At 47.3% G+C, this 12,303-nt stretch overlaps 1 protein-coding gene across 1 annotated transcript; it reads right to left on the bottom strand.

Moving 5' to 3' along the window:
• Positions 1-667: 667 nt before the first annotated feature.
• Positions 668-12,235, bottom strand: gemin5 (gem (nuclear organelle) associated protein 5). The gene is made up of 28 exons (XM_086179373.1): positions 11,970-12,235; positions 11,502-11,656; positions 10,749-10,930; positions 10,169-10,320; positions 9,995-10,090; positions 9,548-9,680; positions 9,061-9,226; positions 8,773-8,985; positions 8,200-8,285; positions 7,953-8,035; positions 7,298-7,434; positions 7,036-7,109; positions 6,779-6,960; positions 6,114-6,253; positions 5,392-5,563; positions 4,980-5,183; positions 4,825-4,881; positions 4,609-4,734; positions 4,271-4,366; positions 3,933-4,070; positions 3,697-3,844; positions 3,477-3,596; positions 3,179-3,389; positions 2,467-2,733; positions 2,029-2,191; positions 1,438-1,894; positions 1,055-1,142; positions 668-916 (listed from the first exon to the last, which is right to left on the bottom strand). The coding sequence occupies exons 1-28, from the start codon at positions 12,109-12,111 to the stop codon at positions 752-754; spliced, it is 4,353 nt and encodes a 1,450-aa protein (XP_086035499.1). The 5' UTR covers positions 12,112-12,235; the 3' UTR covers positions 668-751.
• Between the last annotated feature and the right edge of the window lie 68 nt (positions 12,236-12,303).

The raw sequence follows: 12,303 nt of genomic DNA, 5'->3' as shown, positions 1-12,303 counted from the left end.
TGGTTTGTTTTTGTGACAGGTTAACAGCAGTGTTTTATGGAAGCTGTGTAACCGCATTCATTTTTCTATAATTATGGCTATTAAGGAGGCTGATTTCACTCTTGGAATAATAAAAAGCTCATTTTTGTAAGTTTAATATTTAGGCCAGTTGGTAAATAAAAAAACGAGGTGTCGCTGAGGAGGGATGCGCAGGAACATATAGTACAGAAAATTAGTCAAAGTTTGAAACTTTAAAACTTTATATGGTTGATATTCTTGTAGCTACAGTGACCGCTTCATCACATGCCCGTCCAATCGTGATTCATGCGGGTCCCTACAGAATCGGAGGCATGTTGTAGAGAGGCCCCCTGGTGGCTGGTTGTAGTATAGCTCCTACTTTCCCCTGTTCACTGATGGGACGACAGCCATTTCTAGATAGTTTTTCCACCTCTTCAAACTATGGATGTAACTCCAGCTTCTTCCCACAGACCCAAAATAAACAAGTTGGCCTGTTGGTTTGACAGGATGGTCGGTGGTCTGACAGGACGGCTGGCCTGGGGTCTGTCCTGCCTCCAGACCCTTTGGGTGCAGCTTGCTACCATCTATCTTCCTGCACACATTTGAAATCTTGGGAGACAAAAAATAATCTGAATCATTTTTGATTTGGAATCATACCAACTCAGGGCATGTAGACGTCATTTTGATATTAAAGATCATTTTATTCAACAAATAGCTGTACAATGGAAGTGCTTTGAGTCTCCCAGATGAAGATTCAGGCCAGGAATCGCTCGGAGGCTTTCAGGACGGGAGGATTTGTTCCATATTTCCGTAGCAAGTCTTTGGCCTCATTGTGCAGTGACTCTGGGACGGAGGGTGAAGACTGGCTGAGGTGCAGGAGAACCAGGCAGCATTCGAGAACGTCTGGGTGAGGATACACCTGAGAGGAAATACACAGACAGACACTCGTGTTGAGGCGCAGAGTGGTTTTAATGGCATTATTCATGTTCTTCTTTATGTTCCTGTCAACTGAATGAGGAAAGGCTAATTTGGAAGACACATGCTTGATTTGACAGACCTTGGTTGTATCAGGCAGTTCCGCCAGCCGTTTCTGGCACTCGAAAATCTTAGTGGATAAAGACAGCAAACACTCCTGCTCATCAGGCCTGAGGGAGAGAACAGAAGGACCTCAGACTTCAGGTCAAGACACAAGCATAAGACTGATTACAAACTCTTCAATTACCCAAGCGATCACATTGTTTAAAGGGATTATTTTTAAGCAGCTACAAACGAATTTTCTCACAAAGCGTCAAATTGTTTCCATGTTTACTATTTTCTCAGTAATCTGCTGGGTTTTTTGGGGGATTAGAACTTCCAAATTGGCATTATTTCAGGCTTGATTTAAAAAAAAAGAAATCCAAAGATTGTGAGCTGGAAAAGAGCAAATAAGAGGCTCCTCACCGTTGCCCAGCATCAGCAGGTGTCTGTGCGGGACCGTCGGCCCGTTTCTCCCCAGGGTCCAGCTGCTTTCCCTGGGCTCTGCTGTGCTGCTGCACCATGGCAGCCAGCTGCTCCTGGATCTCTCTCACAGACCTCTGGTTGAACTGACATGTGGCGTGTAGCTCAGACAGAAGCAGCGATGCATCAAACCTCCCGGTTGCTAGACAGAAACTCAATCCCGACTCTGACATTCCTCCGTTCACCACTGTGTCCATCACGGCGCCTCCAGAACGGGAGTCAGGAGCTGAGGAGGAGAGTGTGGTGTGGATCTCTTGGTCTTGATCCGAGTGGCTCCACCAGTGTTCATACAGACGGTGGTAATAAATGAAAGCCTGCAGACTGTTAGCGGCAGCTTTGGCTTCCTCATCAGTGCAATCAAGTGTTTTGTGGTGTTTCTTGGAAACCACAGTGACGTCCCCTGAGACAGACGGAGAGGAGGGGTCACCATGTTCAGCTCAGAAAATGTCAGTCGCACTGCTACTGTTAACAAGTATTCATTATCCAACCATTTAACCTCACTGCTGATGGTTTGAGAAGGGAGACAGAAGTTACCGTCAGGGAACAGAATCCTGCAGAGCTCTGAGGAGACAGGGAAGGGTCCGGCCTCTCGGAGCCAAGCTGCTGCCTGCCACAACTCCTTCATCATCCCGCCATCGTTGTCCAGTAACCAGCTCAACACACATCGAGTCAGATGGAGGGATGAGTACAGAAGCACCTGAGACGAGGACAGGGTCAGATCACGTCTTCAGGAGATGAATGTTTGTATGTAACTTCTGATGGTGGAGGCTCAATTGAAGCAGAGGCCACAGATGCAGTTTGATGAGGTCATGAAGAAGCATGAGATTGTGGAGGCTGTTTTCTTCATTGTTAAATAAAAAACTGAATTAGGCAGAAATTATACACCTTTTTCTACTTGTAAGTTTCCTAAAAAGGACGAGTTTCCTTTTTTAAATGAATGTTAATCAACTTCATCCGTGGAGGACCTGGTACCTGTCTGAGGGGAATGTTGGCAGTGGGTCCTGGACTCTCCACAGACTTCAGCTCCAGCAGAAGAGTGTCAACGCTGCGAAGCCCCGCTGACTTGTGTGAAACACTAAACTCCTCATCCCACACGTCTCTCACTCGGTCCAGGATGCTGACGTGCTGCTCGCCTGGCGACGCCCACCTGTGACCGGAGACGCACGACTGAGGTAAAACTCCGGAGTCCACCAGCATTGCAGACAGCAGCTCAGCAACACAGAGGTGAAGCCTGTGGACCTGCGGAGGAGATGAACCACTGAATTCACAAAAACAAGAAAACTGTCAATGAAAGGAGGTAAAATGTGCCAATTCAACTTTTAATAAAAATCTATTCACAGTTTGTAAAGAGACCGGCTTCCTCGACTTTCGGAGCAGATAACGATAAAACTCGCACCAGTAAGTGCCAAAGTGCTCTCTACTTCTGATTGGGACAAAGGCTCTGTTGCACTTGTTTCATAGTAGCGGGTCATGATGTTTTTAGCACAGAATGATCCATTTCATCATCCCCAATATAATTTAAACTCAAATTCATGGGAAAACAGCCCAGGCTTGGAAACAATGGAAGTATTAGTTAAATAATCCATTTCTGAATCAAATCCTGAAAATCCTAAGAGGCTGAGTACAACAGAGACAATTCTGATGATGTAAAACTCTTTTCTCGGTTTATGTTTGCGAGGCTGACCAGCAAGCTCTCCTGGGAGCTCAGGACCTCCTGAGCTCCGACCCAGTCGTGAGCAGCAGCCATGTCTTTGGCGCATCGCAGCGCCAGTGACTGGGCCAGAGAAACCTCCCCCGTGATCCTTGCCAGACTGGCTGCCGTCCTCAGTGAGGACGAGTCGTTCTTCCTGGAGATTACTTTGGCAGCGTCGAAACTGGCCCCGGCAGCAACGTAACTGCGAGAAGCAAGACACGGCAAATTTAAAAGTTTAGTTCAACCAGCAGGGAACGATGGCGAGGAGATGAGTCTTTCCGGTCCTCACCATTTAGCAGCTGCAGAAAAATGTCCATCCTTCTCCAGCACGGACGCCCAGCAGGTGTACAGCTCCTTCAGGACAGGCTCGTCTGCTGGCAGCCGAGCTTTGACCAGCGCTATGGCCTCCCTGGCACAAACACACTCCATCACAGGTCGGTTCTCTTGGCACATAAACATTCTTAGGGAGCAGCATAAAGAGAAGAGTACATAAAGTAGATAAGGAGAACCTGTAGAGCTTGTGAGAGGACAGCAGGTCGATGGCCTCGTACAGCTTGTTGACTGACAGCAGGTGAGACGCGGCCTTCAGGTACTGCTCCTGCAGACTCAGCTGCTTGACATAGGCCTCCACCGTGCGGCTCCACACCGCGAAGCCAGCTGGGGGAGGAAACACAAAAAACTTAGAATTTACCACGCAGTCTTCACACAGCTCGACTACAACCATTCAATCTAAAAGTGTTTCTACCCATGGGAGCGACGGACAGCAGGTGGTCAGTCAGTTCGCCTTTCTCTGTGGCGAGCTGCAGCGCCCCCTCCAGGTCTCCACTCCACAGCCGCAGGTACACAACTGACTCAAAGTGACCCGCCTCCATGTGGCTCTCCTCTGAGGAACAAGAGAGACATCAGGATGAATGAGACGTCTGAAAAACGGCTCACATCACAACTTTGTCCACCAGCTTGGGTTTCTTGATGTGAGCACTGATTTAAAGCTTTTTATCAAATAAAGAGTTGACATACAGTATACAAGTGCATCCTGGAAATTTCGGGATTTTATTTTGTGCTTAGTTTAACAACATTATGTACCTTCTGCCTTAAACATGCGATGTAGCGCCTGTCTGTCCGAGAAGAGTCCCAGATGGGTGTGTTCTCCTTGGCCTGGAACACAACCTGCAGGGGGTGCTGGAGACCACAAACCATCAAGTCAAGCTTGAGCTAGCTAGTATATGTACCCCTACCTCAATCAACTCAACAGGAAACTGGAGATGTTTGCTCCATAACGGGGTGTCTCACAGAAAGTCAGCCTTTCGGTCATGTGACTACCACTGTTAAGGGTCTGTCTTAGCTTGCTGTCTCTGAAAGCTGAGCGCATCAGTTAACTACACTCAGCAGATGAGGGTCAGTCATAGTCGACGCAGTCTCACCATCGCCGTGCATGACAGAAGCCAGAGTGATGCAGTCCTGCAGCAGCTCGTCTTTGGGCCGGTGGTCCATGGATGTACTGATGGGCAGCATGGAGCGAGGCTTCTTCTTCTTCAGGAGGCTCAAGTCTGGAGACGCACAAAAACACACACTCGTGCAGCTAACACAGAAACATGCATGCACGTGATCTCAAAATAGCATTCCAAGAAGGTATGAACCTGGTTTGTCTTTGGTCTTCGCTGCAGTCCAGGGTTTTCTTTGTGCCTCAACAGTGGCTGAGGATAGATAAAGTTAGCATCACTTAGTAGAGTTAGCCTCACGCTGTCAGCACCTTCAGAACCATCTCTCTCTCTCTCCTGTTTATGACCGTTACCTGCTGGAGGAACCAGACTGTTTGTTGAGCTGACATCATCTTCTTCGTCTTCATCAGAGAGCTCCTGTCCTGTGGCTGCCATCGCTACCTCTGCAATTGTTTCTCCATTCATCTCTGCCGGCGGTGCTCCGGGCGACTTTTTGTTCTTCCTCTTCTGCTTGGGATTTGCCTTCATCTTCTCCTTCAGCTCAACCATCTTCTTCCCTGCAAGCACAGAAAGGAGGGATGTGAAGGGGTGTGTGTGTGTGTGTGTGGGGGGGGGGGGGGGGGGGGTAGAGTTGCTTACTCCTTGAATATTAACACATGAGCACCTGTTACAGGACAACACATTTGTAGAGCTGCAGCCACAAAGAAACTTCTAAATAGGAACAGAGGGAGTATGAAGGGTTAAATCCACGCCAGTAATGAACACCTTTGGGTGGTTTTGTAAACTGCTGTTTGGAGACTCTCCACTCCTGCACAGTGAAGTCCTTCCCTCCAGTCCATATCACGTCCGGGTCGACAGGTGACCAGTCCACAGATAGCAGGTAGCCCATATGACCCCGGTAGTTTGCCACCGCTGCCTCCTGCAGGACGTCCCACACCTGAACACGACAAAAACATCCACCGTGAGGGGAAATCCTGAAGGAACAAACTGCTGCCAAACTTAAGTCCACGTTTGAGCCGTTTGCAACATTCAGCAGCATCTTGCAGCAGGTGATGGAGCAGCTTCACCTGCCTCACGTACAGCTCAAAACGTCAAATTTGCAGAACAAGTATAGGCAATGGTACATTTCCAAATGTGAGAGGCAGTGAAGAGGCTGATTCTGCTCTTACATCATCTTACATCACCAAAAAGAAACCAGGAGAGAAGCAGGAAGAAGCTAGAAGAGGCAGTTCGGGTTATTGATCAATACACCAACCAATCGGTCAAACTGATCAATTATGCTTCAAGGTTCACTGTAGTACCTCTATTGCCCACCAGATACTAGCAACCTTTTTTTAAAGTTGTGTAGTAATGAAAACTGGACCTCGCGGATGTTCATAAGAAGGTGTCAGGAAGTGGCACGCAGATTGAAGTTGTTGTATGGTTCTGGGGCGGATTCAGACCGATTCCGGTCCAATAGAGATGAAAACTCCTGGCCTGGTACTGACCTGAGCGGTTCCATCATAGGACGCGGTCACCAGCTTGGCGTTGTCATGTGGACTCCAGGCCATGCTGGTGATTTTAGCTGTATGACCACACAGCCTGCGATACGGCTCCGTCACCACCAGAGGGCTCTCTGGAGGACTCTCTGCACCACAAAACAAAACATGGAGCTCTTCAGACAGATAAGACGTGACTGACATGGGACTTTACACAGCTGGGAAGCACTTACACGCGTCCAAATGAGAATTCTGTGAAACTGTTAAACTCTTGTCCATCTGTGTCTCGCTATTATCCTCAGTCAATCATAGTTCCTTCAAGAATCCTTTTGGAAAGATTAAGAAGAAGACTCTTCCTGACAATCTCTCTCAACAAACAGAACAGTGGCTAGCAGCTAGCTTGTTAGCCAGGAAGATGAAGTTCCCTGGTTACTTAAGTTCTGCTCTGTAATGCTCCCAACAAGCTCCATAAATAAACATCTTAATTTGAGGTATTTCAATAACTGCAGTAAGAAAGACTCTGCTGACTTTAGCTGAGTTGTGAACTCATTCACCCACTGTGGAAACATTTTGAGGGAGGTTGTTGGCCTTGTTTATGCCAAAGTTTTTAGTTGGTCTCCAGAAAAAGGCTTATTATATTTATCTCAAATCTAAAAATGTAATTTCACTCCCACCTATCACTGAACGGAGGTCGTGCACGTAGACAATGGCGTTGCTGGAGCCTGAGGCCAGGAGGCAGTGCAGCTCTGGCGGGGCGTTGTGGTCGGGGTGCCATCTTAACGTGTTGATGATCTTGTGATGCTGCTGGATGCTGCACAGCAGCTTCAGACAGGGGGCCTGATAGACATCGATGCACCTGCAGCAGGGGGCAGTCGTCAGCACTCAGAACTTCAGGTAGCAGCAGAGAGAGACCGGCTGGCCCCTCACTTACCCGTCCTCGTTACCAACGGCTAGCACTTTCCCATCTGGCTTCCAGCGCAGGTCGGTGTGTGGAGACAACTTGTGCTGTAGGCAAACAGAACTCACCTTCGAATCATTTCCTTTCAGCAGCAAACATGAATTATCAGTCACAATAAACAGACCTGGAGGGAGGATTCAGCAACTGGCTGACCGTGTAGTAGAACATGTTTACTTTGACATCATATGTGTTGCCTGCTGCGGTGTGGTGGCACTCACATCCTCGCGCCTCCTACCTTGATGTTGTTGGTGTCTTTGATCAGCCTGTCGATGTCCGATGCTTCTCCGCTCAGTTTAGACGGACTGTGCTGCAGAATGACGCCTTCCCCCGCGCAGCTGTACAAGCTGTAGTGCTGCTTTTCTTCTGATGCACCTGAACGTCACACGCACCAATAACTTAAAGGTGACGGGTCAGCAGACTAAAGACTAAATTTAGACCAAAGACTACATTGTCTATTTGGTTGAAACTAGAGGCCAACCGCGACTGGACTTACTATCTAAACCAGTCAGACTTCAGAGCTCCAGCAGACAAACCAACTGGGCTGAACTGGTGCCAATGCCACATGTTCATAATTAAGCAGCTCCTCTTCTTCTTATAACAGCCATCAGCACATTGTCGGCATGGCAACAAAGCCGAGTGACTAATACACTCATCAAAATTTCATCTGCCAACAGCGTGTCAAGTTAATTTCCTACGTCTTCATTTCCCCACCAGTGACAGATGTGGGGGGTGTGTTTTCTCAGCTCATTCAATTACAGAGGCAATTACACAAAAGACGTGCTATTCCTGCTGACTTGCTGCGTTTCGGCATCCCACCGCCGAGTGATTCTGCTGGTTCAGGGTGTTCACGACACGCAGCAGCAGTTCCTCACAGTTCATTAGACACTTACCAAATGACATCGGGGGCACCGGTGGTCCCCACGCCAGAGTGTACACAGTTTTTTTGTGGTAGGAGCTCGATATTTGAGGCGGCCTGCGAGGAGATGAAGCAGAATAAATGCTCAGTCAGGAATACTCGACATAGAAAACAAGAAAAGACAGACATGAAAAAAAACAACAACATTATGGGTCTCAGGAAAAGTTTCCAAACTAAAAAAAGTCACATTTTAATTATAGTAATTTGAAAATTAACCTTACTTGCTTGAGAAGACATCGTAGATCCCAACTTTACCATCATCTGTTCCAAAAGACAGAGATCCTTCCTTTTTTGGGTGCCACGCCAGCTGAAATTAACAACAAGTCTCTTATTCCTGTTATCTTATCTTTTCCGCTCTTTTTAAGTTTCTGAAATGAGTCCAAAAACTAATTAAAGTTTAACCTAATCTTCCAAACACCTCCTTACTTATTCATGAACAGGTAATCAAGTGCCAACAAGCAAAACAGATGTGTCCTGATATTAGCGCTCATCCTTCTGCCATCGTCGTCAATCTTAAGACTTAGTGGATGTTAAAAAAACTCCCAAAACTCATTGAACTAAAATCTAAATATGTAAAGATCGCAGCAAGTTTGAAAATGACTCTTTGGAATTTAAGAATCTTACATCCTGACACTGTAGCGGTTGGCTAAATCCTGGAGGATTAAAACTACAACATGGAGAATAACAATAAGCACAGTCCACAGGGGAGACAGTACATTCATCTCGAAGGTCCCCTCAGAGCCGCGCCGCGACGGACACACCACCTCCTCAGAGACACGACAGTGCCAGCTTACCGCGGTGACCTTGGATTTGATGCCTTGCCAGAAGATCCTGGTGTCATACTGGTTCTGGGTGGTCAGCGTGTTCCAGACTCGGATCATGTTGTCACCGACGCCCAGCGCGAGACACCCTGTACCAACAGGGGAGAAGGTCAGCGCGTAGACAAACCCGCCCAGTGTGGGCAGGGTCCAGCAGCAGTTTAGAGAGGCTAGGTCCCAGCACTTGATCTGGAAAACAACAACATCAAGTCAGAGAAAATAAACTAATATACAATAAATCCCTGCATGTGCGAGCAAACTCGCCTCTCGGTCCATGGAGGTGCTGATGAGCAGCTCTCGGTTGTCCTGCAGGCAAACTGAACTGGTGTTGAAGACAATCCTGCTGTGATTCTGACCCTCAGTGGATGTCCCAAACAGTGAATACCTCTGCTTCCCTGTCCTGGTCAGGTCCCACATCACCAGCTCACCACTGGACACGGACGGACACACACAAAAACGAATCTAACTTCAGAGGAAGCAAACACGGCATCCTTTTAGTGCGCCGTGACAGTGACTGTTGTCCCTCTATGATCGTAGAGAATCATCAAATTCCAGTTTACACCAGAATCTTCCACTTGAGGGGGCATCAACATTTCTACGGCAAAACCAGTGAATTAATAAAATACACCATGCACACTGTTCTTTGTAATATTGTTGTTTTTCTGTTCAGTACTAATTCTACTCGACCCATTTGACTGATGAGACACGCGTGTGTGTGTGTGTGTGTGTGTGTGTGTGTGTGTGTGTATACCAGAAGCAGCTGGAGACGAGCTGTGTTGGCCGTCCCTTTGGCCAGTGGATGTTGAGCCAAAGTCGCTCTTTGATTCCAGGGTCGACGGCGGAGCCTCTTTTCTTTAGATATGGCAACTTCAAGGTTGTGATGCCTATATGGGGGTGGGGTGGGGGGGTGAAATACAGATGACAGGCCATCAAATATCATATTTACTGAAAGCAGGTTCAACCAATAATGGCAATATGGTGGATTATGCACAATCTTACAAATAATTTGGAACAACTGACTCAAAACTGAAATCTGAAGCGAATGAAGCAGCGAGCTAAAAGGGACGCTGTGTAGAACAATAACCAATCCCCTTCAACCAGAATATATCATCAGGACAAAGTCACAAAATTTTGCAGCTTCAATCCAGTAAATCGGTTTGCAGACTAATTCTAGTTGAGCATCGGCGGGCCGTCTCACCTCTGCCCTTCGCTGTGCTCCAGATCCTCACCGTCTGGTCTCTGCTCCCAGACGCAAGATAGCAGCACTTCTCTCCGGCGCTCACGCCGTTGGTTGCTGTGAGTTGAGAGGGAAGTGTTGGGAAATGTGCTGCCATGTGTTAGAAACCTGGAATGCTTCTGGAGTGACTGCTACCTTCACTGTCTTCAGCGCCGCCATACAGCGGGTCCTCACCAGCCAGCGGCGACCACGCCAGCGAGTGGATCTCATCATCATGCCCACGAAGACGATGTATCACCTCGCCTTTTTTACTCACGTCAATCAGCACAATCATCCCATCTTTGTACCTTGAACAGTGGACAGTTACCATAGCAACTAGTGTTCGTACACCACTGTCAGACTGAAACAGAAATGTTACCATATACACTTTTGAAAGACAAATACACATTGCATAGATTTAGTATCTGATAGTACGGTGTTGTTCAAGGAGCGAGGCGTGTGCGCCATGTTTGCTTTATCTCGCTCATTTGATAATAGTAATAGCAAAAAGTTGGCTTTGATTATCTGTGGGGATTCATTTGATTAATACATATTTCAAATTTGAAATATGTGGGTCACACTGGTGATGAGTTGCCTTAATCCGTAAATATCAGCGTAGTCCATGATGAAACCCATACTGGCTGACCTTTAAACCAGTGTGATTCTATTAGGGTTGTATTGGTGAGTCTAACCGTGTTCAGCAGTGTGCTGAGTGGGTTGTCGGCGGGCTTCTTACCCCACAGCTACAGTGCTCCAGGTGTGGGGGGAGCAGCTGAGGCAGAAGATGGTCCTGGGCTCAGGGAAGAAGCTGGCGGTGTCTCCTGTGTGGTACCAGTGACACACCACGACTCCCTTCTCATCCCCTGACACCACCAGGTTTTTATCCAGCGGGGACCAGTGGAGGGCTGAGACAGGGTTCTGAACAACAAACCGCCATTACAACAAGCGCACGTCCCTCGCTTGCATGGGAAGGACTCAGATGTTGCTAAGGGTATTTGAGAACTTCCCTCTGCCAGAGAGCCGTGTCTAACTACCTGCAGTATCTCAGGCCGGATCGACTGTTAGATTTGCTGCATGTCAACAGAGCAATAACAGAATAATCAAAGAAGAGAGGCGCTCCTTTATAGTACATAAAATATGCAAAAATATGCATCACGAATAAAAATGAATATTTAATAACTCATTCATGTCGTATCAACAAATCAAGTCCACAGAAAAACCTAACAAAATGCCGAACAACATTAATCAGGTAGTGAACCTCGCTGATCCACTGATAATCAGCACCTGACCATTTCAGAAAGGGGCATCTGATGACAGTCCAGCGTGAGTAAATCTGAGGACACGTTTATGTTCACGTGGTTTGCTCCATTTGATGCAGGCAGCAATAAAAATGTCACCCCGTGGACGCCGGTGTGCACTGGAGCCTCACAGCTTTTCGATTGGGATAAATTCAAACGTAAGGGAAACTTAAGGGAAAGTTGACCCTCACCTGATGAGCTGTGTATTCCCTCACAACAGTCTTTCTGTCAGAGTCCCAGAAGAGAACGCAGCCATCGCTGGAGGAGCTGGCACAGATGTGACTCTGCCCAGCATGCTGACAGAAGGAAAAGCCTGACACCAAACCTTTATGGCCGGACAGCTCACCTGGAAAACGAAGAAGCGAGGTGTTGGGTGTCTCATCTTACCACGCCTTCTGGCTATAAAAGATGTCATTGGGACTTTTTTCTTCATCATTTAATTTGTTATTTGTAAAAATAACAGTACAAGGATGTTTCTCCTCCGTCCAGGACTCCAGGCGTTTAATTATCACACCCGAGACAGTGACTTCGTCCTCTTTCAGACACAAAAATCGTGACTTGCATTTCGTGTAACACCATTTTTAAACAATAATTACGGAACAACAAACTCGGTCGTGAGACGTACTGCGTGTGATGCCCGGCTCTGGGCTAAGACTTACCTACGACCCTGCAAGTGGATACAGACACGTCAATCAAAAAGATGATGTTTTTGGCTCCGACGCCCAATAAACCGCTGCTGTTGACGTCACTGCAGCGTGAGCAGTACCAGTTGGGAGAGGCCGGAAGCGACTTTTCGTGCATGATGCTTAGGACAGTTTTAAGCTTAATAATTTTTGAGGTAAAGTCTGAAAAATCTCAGGCAAACTTCTCACATGTTACCTTGATTGTCGTTGCGACAACGGCCGTATGAGTCGGCCTGCTGTCGTAATTCTTGATGGCGTTTAGTACGGAAGATGAGCTGGGTCAAACCACACGAATTTCGCATTTTACATT

The sequence above is a fragment of the Aulostomus chinensis genome, chromosome 15, assembly GCF_037954235.1.
Source record: "Aulostomus chinensis isolate RoL2024-O1b breed Wild chromosome 15, RoL_Achi_v1.0, whole genome shotgun sequence".
Lineage (NCBI taxonomy): Eukaryota > Metazoa > Chordata > Actinopteri > Syngnathiformes > Aulostomidae > Aulostomus > Aulostomus chinensis.
Note: the sequence above shows the minus strand (reverse complement) of the source record. Positions and strands in the feature narration are given on the sequence as shown.

Bases quoted from the DNA above. Each gene is read 5' to 3' on its own strand.
- gemin5 (XM_086179373.1), bottom strand. From the start codon at position 12,111: ATGCACGAAAAGTCGCTTCCGGCCTCTCCCAACTGGTACTGCTCACGC. The intron at 9,681-9,994 runs GTGAGACGGCCC...ACCCCCATATAG, and splicing joins GAGCACAGCGAAGGGCAGAG to GCATCACAACCTTGAAGTTG. The intron at 5,184-5,391 runs GTGTTCATTACT...CTGTGCTTGCAG, and splicing joins GTTTACAAAACCACCCAAAG to GGAAGAAGATGGTTGAGCTG.